The sequence below is a fragment of the Pelophylax lessonae genome (genome assembly GCF_965119305.1).
Source record: "Pelophylax lessonae genome assembly, chromosome: 7".
In the NCBI taxonomy this organism is placed as follows: domain Eukaryota; kingdom Metazoa; phylum Chordata; class Amphibia; order Anura; family Ranidae; genus Pelophylax; species Pelophylax lessonae.
The window spans coordinates 278,129,175-278,145,321 of record NC_138774.1 but is presented as its reverse complement, the minus strand read 5'-3'; the positions used below and the strand labels follow the sequence as shown (position 1 = coordinate 278,145,321).

The following is a 16,147-nucleotide window of genomic DNA, read 5'->3' as shown; positions in this document are numbered from 1 at the left end:
ATTTTTCTGATTAATAACTCTCCTGGACTTTATATCCATCCTCCTAAATAGCAGCAGTGTCCATAAAAGATTTATAAATTCTTTCTCCAAATCCGGTCGGCTCCTGGGATATATCCATTACTTGGCTCTCCCATGTAGCCCACCGGATTTTACACTATTAGAACAAGTGGGATCGACTCTTACTTTCCCCCCTGTTCTTCTTCCTTCATTGCTTTATTTCTGTTTTATCCATGGATTTTGATGTATTAAAAGGTGTTCTACCAATGTACAATGTTTATATATGTGTATATATGCATTTCTGATTTTTTCTGTATTCCTATTACATTGTGACATGCGAGTGTACACTCCCCATCTGTGCATCCTATTCATGTCCCCGGTTGCAGTATGCTTTCTGTCCGGACGGGGGCGTGCCTCCATAGACTCTCCAGCGGATGTGTGGTCCTCGGGCTCGTAGATGACCGGACATTGTTTCCGCTCTGTCTTCGCTGCGGCCACTCTGGGCTGCCGTTTGTGGCCCACACAAGAGCGGCACTGCCGTAAGGTGCGCGCGCCGTTGAGGACCTGACCCGCCCACATTGCGCGTGACGTCATGCGCATGTGGCGTCGGGTTGAGGGCCATATCAGGCGGAGCTTCACTACACTGTCTCTCAGGAGACGGCGTTCAGCGCCATTGCAGCATGGTACAGGTAAGCTCCAGGAAGGCCTTTTTTCTACGGATTTATTTTCCTTTACTGACGTACCCCTCTAAGATTTGCCACCTTTGTTTCTGCCTCTTTAGATTATCTATTGTCTGGGCCTAACATTGGACCCATGAAATCTTTTCAATGATACAGCCAGTCTATTGCCTTATCTGCTCTACCATCCCTACACCATTTGGTCTTATCCATTGGGCAGATTCGTATAAGGTAATCTCTTTCTCTCTCAGATCTACCCTCCTGAATATAGGTTATACTCTTACTGTATGCATATTCTTAGGGTGCTGATATGCTTTTCACTGCCCATGTAGGACTAACAATGATCTTAGGATCCAAGTTCCAGCTGCATTTTTATCTTGGCTGATCTCCCCACTATATGAGATATGTGTGTCCTCTTTTGGAAACACGAATAGGTACTAAGCATTTATATATAAATTTATATCCTTTATGGTGACGGTAAATATATTCATTTTCTTTATTTACTGCAGACCTATACATACAACCTTCTCATTTTATCTTATAACCTCTATGTGGGATAGCTCATTGTCCTGATCACCCCTCCACATCCGCTGGGGAGACTCTTTTCTTGGATGGCACCTTCCCTTTTCCTGACTTAGTCTGTCACTTGCACGGTGGAGGCTTTGGATGCACCTGGTGGTTTACACTCGCATGTACGAATAACTACAGATATATATGTATACTCTAATAACTGTCGATGTTGTTATACCATACAGGCTATACAAGGCACATTACATCCTATGTGACTTACACCCCTGAAGAAGCGGACCTCTTGTGCCCGCGAAACATGTCGGGAATGGTCTGATGCTCCTCATCGGACCCAATTTACAACAAATTGCTGCCTTACGCCTATATGCCTTAGCTCATACTTTATCTCATATATGTTTATGTATGTTTATGTTTATGTAAATTATGATTTTGCTTGATATACCCTGTTTTTAACATGTACCAATAAACTTTTTTAGTTTTTATAACACATTTTTCCCCTTTATTGCTCTACCTGGTACCTTTAAAGTCCCACCAGCCCTCAACATTTTTTCCTACTGTCTCTGTTTCACCATTTCTATATTTTTTCTTTCCTACCTTCCGTCGGCCCTCCTTTCCTACTTTTCCCCTTTGCCTTTTCTTCCTCTCTTCCCCCGTCTTCTCTCTCCTCTTCCCTTGCCTTCCCCTTCCCTCCCCTTCTCTTCCCTCTTTCCTGACCTTTCCCTCTCCTTTTTTTTCTCCCTTCCCCCATTCCTTCTTCTTTCTTTCCCATTCCTTCCCCTTCCTTTCTTTATTTTTTCTTTTCTTTCCATTCTTCCTATCCAGACCCATGCCCCCACACCTTGGGCTTGTGCCTTGGAGACCCTTTGGGAATATTCCCCATTATCTACAGTATATATATATATATATATATATTTATTATACACACACATACATACACACACACACACACACACACTTTTCTGGGAAAAATACAACATTGCTCAGTTAAAAATCAGTATTTTTTTTGCTAGAAAATTACTTAGAACCCCCAAACATTATATCTATATATCTATATATATATATATCTATATATATGTTTGGGGGTTCTAAGTAATTTTCTAGCAAAAAAAATACTGATTTTTAACTGCGCAATGTTGTGATAAACTTTACCGGCTGATTTTTCTTTGACAGGTATGAGCAGAGAACGGCTCTGCACTGTTAAATGAATCATGGAAATGCCGGATTAAGATCGTGAGGGGGGGTTGAATTAAAAATCACAATTTTTTTTAACGATTTATCGTGCAGTCTAGTGCATAGTGTAAAGAAAAACATTCAGGCTCGGTTCACACTTAAAACAGATGCGGCTGACAGCAGGGATGAATCAGACCCCAATTTTGCCTGAATTCGTAGCCGAAATGGAGCCAAAGATGCAATCTGAGCCTCCGCAGCCACCCCAGAGATGTGTGAACTGGCTCAATTGAGAGCCGGTCACAATCTCCTGTCATGCAAATTGGATGCAGAGAAACCCGCATCAGATTCACATAGATGTGAACCCAGCCCCAGGAACCTGTGACAACTAGGCCAAGAAAAAAAAAGTAGGGTTAGATGCAAAATAATCTGCCCCCGGTTAGGTCCTTAACAGAGTTGGTAAACAAATGCAGATCTTTATATCAGCCCTTTAACATTTTACCCCAAAGGAACGCTTGAAATAAGTTTTAGGTCTCAGGAAACTCCTGCCAAAACGAATTCTTTATGGGTTAGTAGGAACAAACACATCTTACATTTAGGCTCCAGGTACACGGGACGCTGGAAATGGCCGTTTAGGAGCAGTTGGGCGTTTTTTTTTTAGAAGCCCCTGAACCCATCTACATTTTATCTTATCTGTCCATGTACAGGTCGTTTACAGTCATTTGCAGGCAGTTGCGTTCAGGGACTGTTTTTAGAACACAATTATTTGCGTTCGAACGTGTGTTTCCCGGCGTTTCAAACGCGACCGAACGCGGTTCTAAACACAAACGCCCGCTAAACGCGGGTACAGACGCGACCGAACGCGGTTCTAAACACAAACGCCCGCTAAACGCGGGTACAAACGCGACCGAACGGATGTTTCAAACGTCCTAAAAATTCCAGCATTCAAAAGGGGACTTTTAACAACGTCCCGTGTACATGGAGCCTAATGGTCACTGAAAAGAATGCTTCTACAGCGAGTCAGAATGCCACCCTTACAGAAAACTAAATAGACCATTGGTATCATGCAGCTGGCTTTGCCAAGTGACGTTGGCCCTGGAGGTTTGTGGTGCGATTAGGACCCCTTTCACACTTGTGTGCAAAGTTACATGGCAAGTCATACTCCATAATTTCCAATAAGTACCATTCATATTTGAGCGATTTCAAAGTGGTCCGACTTTGATGCGACTTAACTTATTTACGCCGGTAGCTGCCATAACCCCGGTACTTTTTTAAATTGCAGGCTGTCTGCTTTAACATAAGGGTGGTGCCAGTGGCGCATTTGCCATGGGATCGCCCTTATGGACAGCGGACCCTTCCACCACTTCCCGGTCGTTTTCCCAACTTACCGGACTCATCGGTAGTGGGGAAAACTATACGATCCGCTGTCCCCTAAACCAGGAAGTCAAGCGAGGGCCACTCTATGGCCTTAGAGGACCGCAGAAATGTCATACGACACTTCCTAGCAACGGATTTAAAGTGCCAGTTTTTTTTCCCCATCATGAAATGGCCTTAATGGGATGTTAATTTGCTACAGCTTAAAGCGGAGTTCCACCCGAAAGTCGAACTTCCGCTCATTTGCCCCCCTCCAGTGCCACATTTCGGGGGGGGGGGGGGGGGGGGTGTAACGGGTACCCATTTTTGACAGGTACCCTTCCTCACTTCCGGGAGACGGCACCGCATCGCTGTCCCTCTGAGTTAGGTCCCCCCCCCCCCCCCCCGGGCCAATCCAAAATGCGCAGCGGGCTTTGTGCATGCATGGTAGGGACCCGCCCGTGAAGCCGCAAGGCTTCACTGCCGAGTTCCCTTACCGGCAATGGCGGCAGCAGCACCCGATGGAAACATCGACTGTGGTGCCGACATGACTGGACTCCAGGACAGGTAAGTGTCCTAACATTAAAAGTCAGCAGCTACAGAGCGTGTGTACAGCGTGTGTACAGCGTGTGTACAGCGTGTGTACAGCGTGTGTACATGCTGACTTCTTTTAATTTTTGGAGGGGGAGGCGAAACTCCGCTTTAAAGAGGAAGTAAACCCTCCTCGGCAAGTTGTACCTATAGGTGATCCTATGATAAGGCTTACCTATAGGTACTGTAAATATCTCCTAAACATTCACCGTTTAGGAGATATTTACCTTACATGCAGCCAGTGACGTCACTGGCGCATGCGCTCTGAAGGAACGGCCGCTGGTGCCGTTCCTTCAGAGCCCCGTGCCGTGACAGTCAGCGCATGCGCGGAAGTGACGTAATCGCAGTTGCAGCCAAACAGATGGCCGGATGCCGCGAACCCGGAAGAGGGGTGACAAAACATGTCACCCACGAGAGAGGTGAGCGGTCGGCGCTTCGTTCTAAGGTAAGTATTTCATAATGAGCTAGTATGCGATGCATACTAGCTCATTATGGGTTTGTCTTTCAGGTGTACTTTAAAAAAAAAAAATCTGGAGGTTTACAACCTCTTTAAGAAACCCCTAGAAACCTCTGGTGGAACCCTGGCTGAAAATGACGACTACCTCAGGCACCAATATAACGCTTTTGGTACACTGCCTTTCTGGCTCACAGGTATAGAACATTACATACCATAGTTAGAACGTAAAAAGAGACAAAAAACAAAAGAAACCAAAGTTCAACCAAAAGAAAGAAAAACAGAAAACCTTCAAATACAAAATTCTACACGAAGCGGACACAGAGAAATGCATAAAACCCTTTAAATAGCATGGTCCAAACTCCTCCAGCAAAAAATAAAATCCTTTCTAATCTATCTCCCAAAAGGGGGTACAACAGTCACTAAAAAAACAAAAAACAAAGTACCACCGCCATAACTCCCTAGCCCAGTGATGGCGAAACTTCGCACCCCAGATGTTTTAGGAACTACATTTCCCATGATGCTCAACTACACTGCAGAGCACATGAGCATCATGGGAAATGGTGAACCTTGGCACCCCCAGATGTTTTGGAACTGCATTTCCCATGATGCTCATGTGCTCTGCAGTGTACTTGAGCAACATGGGAAATGTAGTTCCAAAACATCTGGGGTGCCAAAGTTCACCATTTCCCATGATGCTCATGTGCTCTGTAGTGTCGTTGAGCATCATAGGAAAGGGTGAACCTTGGCACCCCAGATGTTTTGGAACTACATTTCCCATGATGCTCAAGTACACTGCAGCAGTGTCATTGAGAATCATGGGAAATGTAGTTCCAAAACGCCAAGGTTAACCCTTTCCCATGATGCTCTGTAGTGTCATTGAGAATCATGGGAAATGTAGTTCCAAAACATCTGGGGGTGCCAAGGTTAACCCTTTCCCATGATGCTCTGCAGTGTCGTTGAGCATCATGGGAAATGTAGTTCCAAAACGCCAAGGTTAACTCTTTCCCATGATGCTCTGTAGTGTCGTTGAGCATCATGGGAAATGTAGTTCCAAAACACCAAGGTTAACCCTTTCCCATGATGCTCTGTAGTGTCGTTGAGCATCATGGGAAATGTAGTTCCAAAACATCTGGGGTGCCAAGGTTCACCATCACTGCCCAAGCCCATATTGCCTTAGGTAACTTGTGCTGCGTTATTCCAGATTGCAAGATTTCTGCATTTACACATTTATAGCAGGGGTCTTCCAACTATGGCCCTCCAGTTGTTCAGGTACTACAATTCCCATCATGCCTAGACATGTCTGTGAATGTCAGAGTTTTGCAATGCCTCATGGGACGTGTAGTTCCGCAACAGCTGGAGGGCCGTAGTTTGAGGATCTCTGATATACAAGAACAATAACAAAGAAAGTAGAAGCAGGTAAGAGAAAGGGGAAAAAGACGGACATTAAAATAGAAAACTTTATTTGTTAATATGTGACAGCAGGGTCAGTAGAACAATCACAGCAGTCCATGACACACATTAGAAAAAGTTAAGGAGCCGTAAATTCCAGGCAGAAGGTGCAGGGACAGCCAGCAGGAGGACAGGAGATGAAATGGTTAGTCTAGATCCCAGAGGCAGACAGCCAGTGGCTTTCAAGATGCTGAGGAACTACAAGGCCCAGTAATATGTAATGACCAGTTTTTTTTTTTTTTTTTGGGGGGTTGTCCATGAAGGTAGGATTTGCTTTCCCTGACCTAAGAGAAGGGGAGCAGCGCAAGAAACTCATTGCAAGTTTGAAGAATTGCACTCTTGAGATGTAAAGCGGAGGGACAGAGTAAACTTTCGGAACTCAATGTCTTTCAAGATGTTGGAGAACAATAAGTCCCAAGCTCATCAACAACAGGTCATTCTAGGATTTGTAGGGTCCACAACATCTAGACACCACAGGTTGCTCAAAACCACTAAGGGAAAAAAAAGGTCAATCCAGAAAAAGATTGGCTGCAAGCTAAGGCAAAGATGAGGAAGCGGAGATCTTCAGACAAGGTAAATAGTGGTGATGCTGGAAAACTGCAAGCTCTGCGGGTCAGGCCATATTCTACAGGAGGCTATTCTACAGCTAGGGAGCTTAAAGTTCCAGCAATGCTAGAAGCTCCACATCACAGGTCACTCAAATGTCACTTTACAGAGAAAGTAATGTATGAAGACTCAGGATCCAGGAACTTGTATTCCTGAACCAGTCCAGAAGTAAAGCATATGCAGTGTAAATCTGATGAAGGTCTGTAGAGGAAGGAAGGGGTACGAGATGTAGGATAAGCTCTGCAGTAGGAAAAAGCCATGGAAGAACTGAGAAGATGCTGGTTTGGAGATTGCTAACTCAGCAAGCCAGACACTGTGTGTGGCATGAAACGTAAGCTCTGTGGATCAGACAGTGCGTGTGGATCAGTGTGAGACCCTCGCCTTGTCCGCTCAGTGTGGGACTCTCGATGTGTGTGACCCTCGCCTTGCCATGCTCAGTGGGTGACCCTCGATGTGGGCGACCCTCACCTTGCCCGCTCAGTGGGTGACCCTCTATGTCAAGAGTCTTCAAACTATGGCCCTCCAGTTGTTCAGGAACTACAATTCCCATCATGCCTAGTCATGTCATAGTTTTACAATGCCTCATGGGATGTGTAGTTCCGCAACAGCTGGAGGGCCGTAGTTTGAGGATCCATGCTCTATGTGTATGACCCGCGCCTTGCCCGCTCAGTGTGGAACCTGCGCCTTGCCCACTCAGTGTGGGACCCTCGATGTGTGTGACCCTCACCTTGCCCACTCAGTGGGTGATCCTCGCCTTGCCCGCTCAGTAGGTGACCCTCGATGTGTGTAACCCTCGCCTTGCCCGCTCAGTGGGCAACCCCTCGCCTTGCCCGCTCAGAGGGTGACCCTCGATGTGGGCTACCCTTGATGTGTGTGACCCTCCCCTTGCCTGCTCAGGTTGGGACCCTCAATGTATGGGACCATCGCCTTGCCCGCTCAGAGTGGGAGCCTCGATGTGTGTGACCCTTGCCTGCTCAGTGGGGGACCCTCGATTTGTGTGACCCTTGCCTGCTCAGTGGGGGACCCTCGATGTGTGTGACCCTCGCCTTGCCCACTCAGTGGGGGACCCTCGCCTTGCCCACTCAGTGGGGGACCCTCGCCTTGCCCACTCAGTGGGGGACCCTCGCCTTGCCCACTCAGTGGGGGACCCTCGATGTGTATGACCCTTGGCAGGCTCGCCTTGCCCGCTCAGTGGGTGACCCTCGATGTGTGTGACCCTCGCCTTGCCCACTCAGTGGGGGACCCTCGCCTTGCCCACTCAGTGGGGGACCCTCGATGTGTATGACCCTTGCAAGGCTCGCCTTGCCCGCTCAGTGGGTGACCCTCGATGTGTGTGACCCTTGCCTTGCCCGCTCAGTGGGTGACCCTCGATGTGTGTGACCCTCGCCTTGCCCACTCAGTGGGGGACCCTCGCCTTGCCCACTCAGTGGGGGACCCTCACCTTGCCCACTCAGTGGGGGACCCTCACCTTGCCCACTCAGTGGGGGACCCTCACCTTGCCCACTCAGTGGGGGACCCTCGATGTGTATGACCCTTGCCAGGCTCGCCTTGCCCGCTCAGTGTGGGACCCTCGATGTGTGTGACCCTCAGCTTGCCCACTCAGTGGGTGACCCTCAGAACAACTCGCTTACCCAGACGGTCATTGAACCCCACAGTGAACACTCCACCCCAGCCAATGAGTGAGTGAGCCCCAGAACATTCATGCATGTTTGCTGTGCAGGTCAGTTATCTGTAGGAAATGAAGCGTTCACCCTCGGAGTCAGACATTAGCTGGGGGAACTGGGGGATCAAATGTTAGTTGGGAGAGGGTAGTTAGCATTTAATGTCAGACATTAGCTAGGAGAGTGTTCGCTCTGTGGGTCAGACATGAGCTGGTGGAATATAGTTACTTCTGGTTGTCAGATATCAGTTGCAATAAATAGAGTGCTAGCTCTGTGTTACAAACATTAGCTGGGGGAAGATACCTGTTGCAGAAGATAAAGGTCAGATATCAGCTGAGGGGCAGCTCTACTACACCTCAAACATCAGCAGTGGAAAGAGTGTCAGCTCTAGGATCCAGGCAGTAATTATGCAAAATTAAGAGTCAGACTTTTGCTGGGGGGGGTTGTAGGTAAGGCTTTAGATGGGGTGATGAAGTGTTAGCTGTGTGGGTCAGACATGAGCTGGGGGAGGTGAAGTGTTAGCTGTGTGGGTCAGACATGAGCTGGGGGAGGTGAAGTGTTAGCTGTGTGGGTCAGACATGTGCTGGATGAGGTGAAGTGTTAGCTCTGTGGGTCAGACATGTGCTGGATGAGGTGAAGTGTTAGCTCTGTGGGTCAGACATGTGCTGGATGAGGTGAAGTGTTAGCTGTGTGAGTCAGACATGTTCTGGGGGAGATGAAGTGTTAGCTGTGTGGGTCAGACATGTGCTGGGGGAGGTGAAGTGTTAGCTGTGTGGGTCAGACATGTGCTGGGGGAGGTGAAGTGTTAGCTGTGTGGGTCAGACATGTGCTGGGGGAGGTGAAGTGTTAGCTGTGTGGGTCAGACATGTGCTGGGGGAGGTGAAGTGTTAGCTGTGTGAGTCAGACATGTGCTGGGGGAGGTGAAGTGTTAGCTGTGTGGGTCAGACATGTGCTGGGGGAGGTGAAGTGTTAGCTGTGTGGGTCAGACATGTGCTGGGGGAGGTGAAGTGTTAGCTGTGTGGGTCAGACATGTGCAGGGGGAGGTGAAGTGTTAGCTGTGTGGGTCAGACATGTGCAGGGGGAGGTGAAGTGTTAGCTGTGTGGGTCAGACATGTGCTGGATGAAGTGAAGTGTTAGCTGTGTGGGTCAGACATGTGCTGGATGAGGTGAAGTGTTAGCTGTGTGGGTCAGACATGTGCTGGGGGAGGTGAAGTGTTAGCTGTGTGGGTCAGACATGTGCTGGATGAAGTGAAGTGTTAGCTGTGTGGGTCAGACATGTGCTGGATGAGGTGAAGTGTTAGCTGTGTGGGTCAGACATGTGCTGGGTGAGATGAAGTGTTAGCTGTGTGGGTCAGACATGTGCTGGGGGAGGTGAAGTGTTAGCTGTGTGGGTCAGACATGAGCTGGGGGAGGTGAAGTGTTAGCTGTGTGGGTCAGACATGTGCTGGGGGAGGTGAAGTGTTAGCTGTGTGGGTCAGACATGAGCTGGGGGAGGTGAAGTGTTAGCTGTGTGGGTCAGACATGTGCTGGATGAGGTGAAGTGTTAGCTGTGTGGGTCAGACATGTGTTGGGGGAGGTGAAGTGTTAGCTCTGTGGGTCAGACATGTGCTGGGGGAGGTGAAGTGTTAGCTGTGTGGGTCAGACATGTGCTGGATGAGGTGAAGTGTTAGCTGTGTGGGTCAGACATGTGCTGGGGGAGGTGAAGTGTTAGCTGTGTGGGTCAGACATGTGCTGGGGGAGGTGAAGTGTTAGCTGTGTGGGTCAGACATGTGCTGGGGGAGGTGAAGTGTTAGCTGTGTGGGTCAGACATGTGCTGGATGAGGTGAAGTGTTAGCTGTGTGGGTCAGACATGTGCTGGATGAGGTGAAGTGTTAGCTGTGTGGGTCAGACATGTGCTGGGGGAGGTGAAGTGTTAGCTGTGTGGGTCAGACATGTGCTGGGGGAGGTGAAGTGTTAGCTGTGTGGGTCAGACATGTGCTGGGGGAGGTGAAGTGTTAGCTGTGTGGGTCAGACATGTGCTGGATGAGGTGAAGTGTTAGCTGTGTGGGTCAGACATGTGCTGGATGAGGTGAAGTGTTAGCTGTGTGGGTCAGACATGTGCTGGATGAGGTGAAGTGTTAGCTCTGTGGGTCAGACATGTGCTGGATGAGGTGAAGTGTTAGCTGTGTGGGTCAGACATGTGCAGGATGAGGTGAAGTGTTAGCTGTGTGGGTCAGACATGTGCTGGATGAGGTGAAGTGTTAGCTCTGTGGGTCAGACATGTGCTGGGGGAGGTGAAGTGTTAGCTGTGTGGGTCAGACATGTGCTGGGGGAGGTGAAGTGTTAGCTGTGTGGGTCAGACATGTGCTGGATGAGGTGAAGTGTTAGCTCTGTGGGTCAGACATGTGCTGGATGAGGTGAAGGGTTAGCTCTGTGGGTCAGACATGTGCTGGGGGAGGTGAAGTGTTAGCTGTGTGGGTCAGACATGTGCTGGGGGAGGTGAAGTGTTAGCTGTGTGGGTCAGACATGTGCTGGGGGAGGTGAAGTGTTAGCTCTGTGGGTCAGACATGTGCTGGATGAGGTGAAGGGTTAGCTCTGTGGGTCAGACATGTGCTGGGGGAGGTGAAGTGTTAGCTGTGTGGGTCAGACATGTGCAGGATGAGGTGAAGTGTTAGCTCTGTGGGTCAGACATGTGCTGGGGGAGGTGAAGGGTTAGCTCTGTGGGTCAGACATGTGCTGGATGAGGTCAAGTGTTAGCTCTGTGGGTCAGACATGTGCTGGATGAGGTGAAGTGTTAGCTCTGTGGGTCAGACATGTGCTGGATGAGGTGAAGTGTTAGCTGTGTGGGTCAGACATGTGCTGGATGAGGTGAAGGGTTAGCTCTGTGGGTCAGACATGTGCTGGATGAGGTGAAGTGTTAGCTCTGTGGGTCAGACATGTGCTGGATGAGGTGAAGTGTTAGCTGTGTGGGTCAGACATGTGCTGGATGAGGTGAAGGGTTAGCTCTGTGGGTCAGACATGTGCTGGATGAGGTGAAGGGTTAGCTCTGTGGGTCAGACATGTGCTGGATGAGGTGAAGGGTTAGCTCTGTGGGTCAGACATGTGCTGGATGAGGTGAAGTGTTAGCTCTGTGGGTCAGACATGTGCTGGATGAGGTGAAGTGTTAGCTGTGTGGGTCAGAGTGTGGACAGAAATGGGTCAGGGCCTAGGATGAGGCCTCGGGCCTAGAAGTCTTCCAGCATCCCCGGGCTGTCTCTCTCTCTCCCCTCCCCGCCGTGTGGCTCAGGAATCCCTCCCCTCCTCCCACCCATCCTCCCAGGCTGAGCTGCGGCCTGCTCCCCTCCCGGACACGGCCGGCCTCACCTGCCGGACCCGGTGGTGCAGCGCGTCCGCAAATCCGTCAGACTTGATCCCCACGGGAGCCGCGCTCTGTCCCGGCACCAGCTCCGCCATGGCACCCGCCACCCACAGGAGGAGGCCGCCGCTTTCACCACCGACCTCACTCACTGCGCCCGGGGACCCAGAACCGGAAGCTCAGGCCGACACAGCGACAATCACTTCCGCCGGAAGAGGGGTGACCCAGATGCAGGACAGCATAGAGCGGTCTCAGGATGACGTCACGCCGGGCCAGAGCGAGGCTGCGCCGGAAGTCCCCCCTCATCCAGACATGTGTTATGTGTGAGGCTGAGCCGTGCTCCGAATATTTAAGAGGAGGGTGGGCGACTGACCTCACAGGGATTGGGGGAGGGGGTCCTCCTCCTGTGTACTGGTATGTACAGTACCTTATACTGTGTACATATCACATGATCACCTCACACCCCCAGGGGGAGACAGGCCTGCCACGTGGACCACCCTGCCCCCTCACTGACCTCCTATATACTCTGCTTAAACAAATTAAAGGAACACTTTTTAATCAGAGTATAGCACCAAGTCAATTAAACTCCTGGGATATTGATCTGGTCAGTTAAGTAGCAGAGGGGGTTTATCAATTTCCGCTGCTTTGGTGTTAATGGCATGATCAACAGATGCACTAGATGGGCAACAATGAGGTGACCTCTTGAGCAGCAAAGGTTTTACAGGTGGAGGCCACTGACATTTTTTCCCTACTCATGTATTCTGACTGTTTTTCACTAGTTTTGCATGTGGCTGGGGTCAGTGTCACTACTGGTAGCATGAGGCGATACCTGGACCCTATAGAGGCTGCACAGGCAGTCCAACTCCTCCAGGATGGCCCATCAATACGTGTCAATGCTAGAAGGTTTGCTGTGTCTCCCAGCACAGTCTCAAGAGCATGGAGGAGATTCCAGGAGACAGGAAGTTACTCTAGGAGAGTTGGACAGGGCCGTAGAAGGTCCAAGAGAGCTGGACAGGGCCGTAGAAGATCCAGGAGAGCTGGACAGGGCCGTAGAAGATCCAGGAGAGCCGGACAGGGCCGTAGAAGATCCAGGAGAGCCGGACAGGGCCGTAGAAGATCCAGGAGAGCCGGACAGGGCCGTAGAAGGTCCAGGAGAGCCGGACAGGGCCGTAGAAGGTCCAGGAGAGCCGGACTGGGCCGTAGAAGGTCCAGGAGAGGCGGACAGGGCCGTAGAAGGTCCTTAACCCATCAGCAGGACTGGTATCTGCTCCTTTGTGCAAGGAGGAACAGGAGGAGCACTGCCAGAGCCCTACAAAATGATCTCCAGCAGGCCACTGGTGTGAATGAACAAACGATCAGAAAAAGAGGTCATGAGGGTGACCTGAGGGCCCGATGTCCTCTAGTGCAGTGGTCCTCAACTCCGGTCCTCAGGGCCCACTAACAGGCCAGATTTTATGTATTACCTTGGGGAGATGCAGACTAGAATACTGCAATCACTGAGCAGCAAATGATGTCACCTGTGATGTATTTCAGTTATCTTGCAAACCTGGCCTGTTAGTGGGCCAGGGTTGAGGACCACTGCTCTAGTGGGCTCTGTGCTCACTTTTCGGCACCATGGAGTTCGATTGAAATTTGCCATTGAACACCAGAATTAGCAGCTCCACCACTGGCGCCCTGTGCTTTTCACAGATGAGAGCAGGTTCACCCTGAGCACATGTGACAGACGTGAAAGGGTATGGAGAAGCCATGGAGAACATTATGCTGCCTGTAACATTGTTCAGCATGACCAGTTTGGTGGTGGGTCAGTGATGGTCTGAGGAGGCATATCCATGGAGGGACATTAGGTATCGGGATGAAATCCTGGGACCCAGTGCCAGATCCTATGCTGGGGGAGTGGGTCCTGGGTTACTCCTGGTGCACGATGCTTTTTTCTGTTGTATTTTTTCCTGACATGTTGGTGTTATATCTTTCACTTGGATGTTATAAGTTGCACTCAGTAAATACAGCTGGATAAAGCAAAAACTGTGTCTGTCTTCATTTCAGGCGGCAAAGCAACAAAATGTGACTATTTTAAAGTGGGTGATTCTTTTCTATACCTGCTGTATCAAACACACCTAAATAAACTTAAGTTTCACTTTTTCCATTCATAAACCATTACAAAAAAAATGGAAATGTTCCTACATAACAATTGAGAGAGATTCACAATAGTGACCCCAAGGAGAAAAGTACAAGAAAATAAACCCTAGGAAGAGGTGACAGAGAGAAGAAAAAAAAAGGGGGGGGGGTTAAAAAGAGAAGTCCAGGCAAAACCCATCTTTTGCTAAAGCTGCTCTGTGCCACATTCTAAACCTAATCTATCTAAGGCCCCTTTCACACATACGGTCCGTTTGTCCGTTTTTTATCCATCCGTTGACTGATGAAAGATGGACATCAATGCATCTCTATGTAAAAACAGATGATCATCCGTTGTCATCTGCTTCTGTCAATGTCCGTTTTTTGGAACAGATGAATGCCCTATTTCTCTAATCGCCTTCCAGGACGGCCCAAACATGAGAGATGATAGGCTCCTCCTACCGGAAACACAATTAATTAAACATAGTTAAAAGGCCCAACCCTTCCCTCCATCCTCAGTTTAGATTGTGTTTCTTCCTACGAAACATTTGTTATTTTTACTGACCTGCATACTTTTGATAGTCCTATGGTCCCCCTGTGAGCCAGGTTCAGCAAAGCCATCGAGAGTAGAGCTCTACCTGCCACCCCTCCCGGGTTTCTCACAGGTCGCCTCTTCCATCGGTAAAACCGTCGGTCACCCGGGTGATCCATCTAGGTTTTTTTTCACCGTGTTCCCGGCGCCAGCAGCTCTCCTCCACAGGATTAGGATTCAAGTTTCCCGCTGGAAGTGACGTCAGACGCGAGCGCCTCAAGCCTCGCGGCCGGAGCGGAAGGAGCCCGGCAACATCCGGTGACGTCAGTTCCTGCATAATGCGGAAGAGAAAGGTGGAGGAGACGCCGGAACCGCTTCCACGCGGTAGTGCAGACTCCCAAGCCGCAGGAGCTCGGACAGCTGCCAGGGAGATGAAGCCTTCTACTCACCCACCCGGGAAGGAAGAAGCGCTGGACCAAGCAACGCCAGCCAAACCCAGGTTGGACCCGGGTAAGTGCTGCAGTGCATCTAACTTTTTCCAAAGAAAAGTCTGCTGATGTTTTTGCTTTCCTTGAAATGCTTGATGTTCCCTCTCCCTGCCCATAGTAGGACTGTTTAAGTGTCCTTTTCTATGGGCCTCATACCTTTTCAAAAAAATTGGAAGAGGAAGAGTGCTTCACCTGTAGGGTTTGGATCTGTTGCCTCAAAAAAGTGTGGTAATTGTGCAGACAGATTACCTAGCTCCCACACAAAACCTTTTTGCTACAAATGCATTTATAAGCTGGCAGGGAGGGAATCATCAGCCCTAATGAAGGACTTCCTAAAAACAGTCCAAGAGGAAATGCTGACAACAATCCAGACTGTCAAATCCTCCCTAGGAAACTCAGGATCCTCAACCTCTCCGGCAGGGGAAGGTACCTCTTCACAGGAGAGCCTTTCTGTTAGACCAGGACAGGTCAGCCAGTCCTTTCCTCAGAGTCTACCTTCAGGATTACAAAGAAATAGACAGAAGGAAGATGAGATAGACCGCTCAGTCTCCCAATCCAACTCAGAGGGAGAAGGGGACAGGGACTCAGAAGAAGCAGAGGAAACAGAACCATCCAGGAATCTGTTTGGGCTGGATAACATGCAAGGGCTCCTTCAAGCAGTGTATGCCTCTGAAGAAAAACCCGACTTGCAAAAAGGGACATCAGCCCAGGACAGGCTCTATAAGGGTCTAGGTAAGACTCCTTCTAGGGTTTTTCCCATCCACCAATCCCTCAAAGGGTTGGTTCTTCAGCAATGGCAGCGTCCAGAGACTAAGTTTAAGAAACCAGTGTCATGGAAACGCAGATTCCCCTTTAAAGAGGAGGATATTGAACAGCTGATTAAAAGTCCCAAATTAGATGCACCCTTGGCTCAAGTGACCAAGAAATCTGACCTCTCCTTTGCTGACACAGGCAGTATCAAGGATGTCATGAATAGGAAAGCGGAGTCTCTCCTAAGGAAGGCCTGGGAGTCCAATGCCTCTACCATGGCTCCAGCCTTGGCTGCCTCCTGTGTAGCAAGGAATACCTGCTGTTGGTTGGACAGGTTGAATAAAAACTTACCCCAGGAAAAGACTCAGGATTTACAGGACTCACTGTCCCTGATTGGGAAGGCAGTAGCCTACCTGGCGGATGCAGCTGTAGAGTCGGTAGTAGC

At 49.5% G+C, this 16,147-nt stretch overlaps 1 protein-coding gene across 1 annotated transcript in view; it reads right to left on the bottom strand.

The window, feature by feature from the left end:
* The window catches only part of FUBP3 (far upstream element binding protein 3), a 145,272-nt gene extending 133,255 nt beyond the window's left edge, over nt 1-12,017 (bottom strand). The window contains exon 1 of the mRNA XM_082263076.1: nt 11,829-12,017. Within this exon, the coding sequence (XP_082119202.1) occupies nt 11,829-11,918 (90 nt within the window). The 5' untranslated portion in view covers nt 11,919-12,017. The remainder of the gene's footprint in view (nt 1-11,828) is intronic.
* Between the last annotated feature and the right edge of the window lie 4,130 nt (nt 12,018-16,147).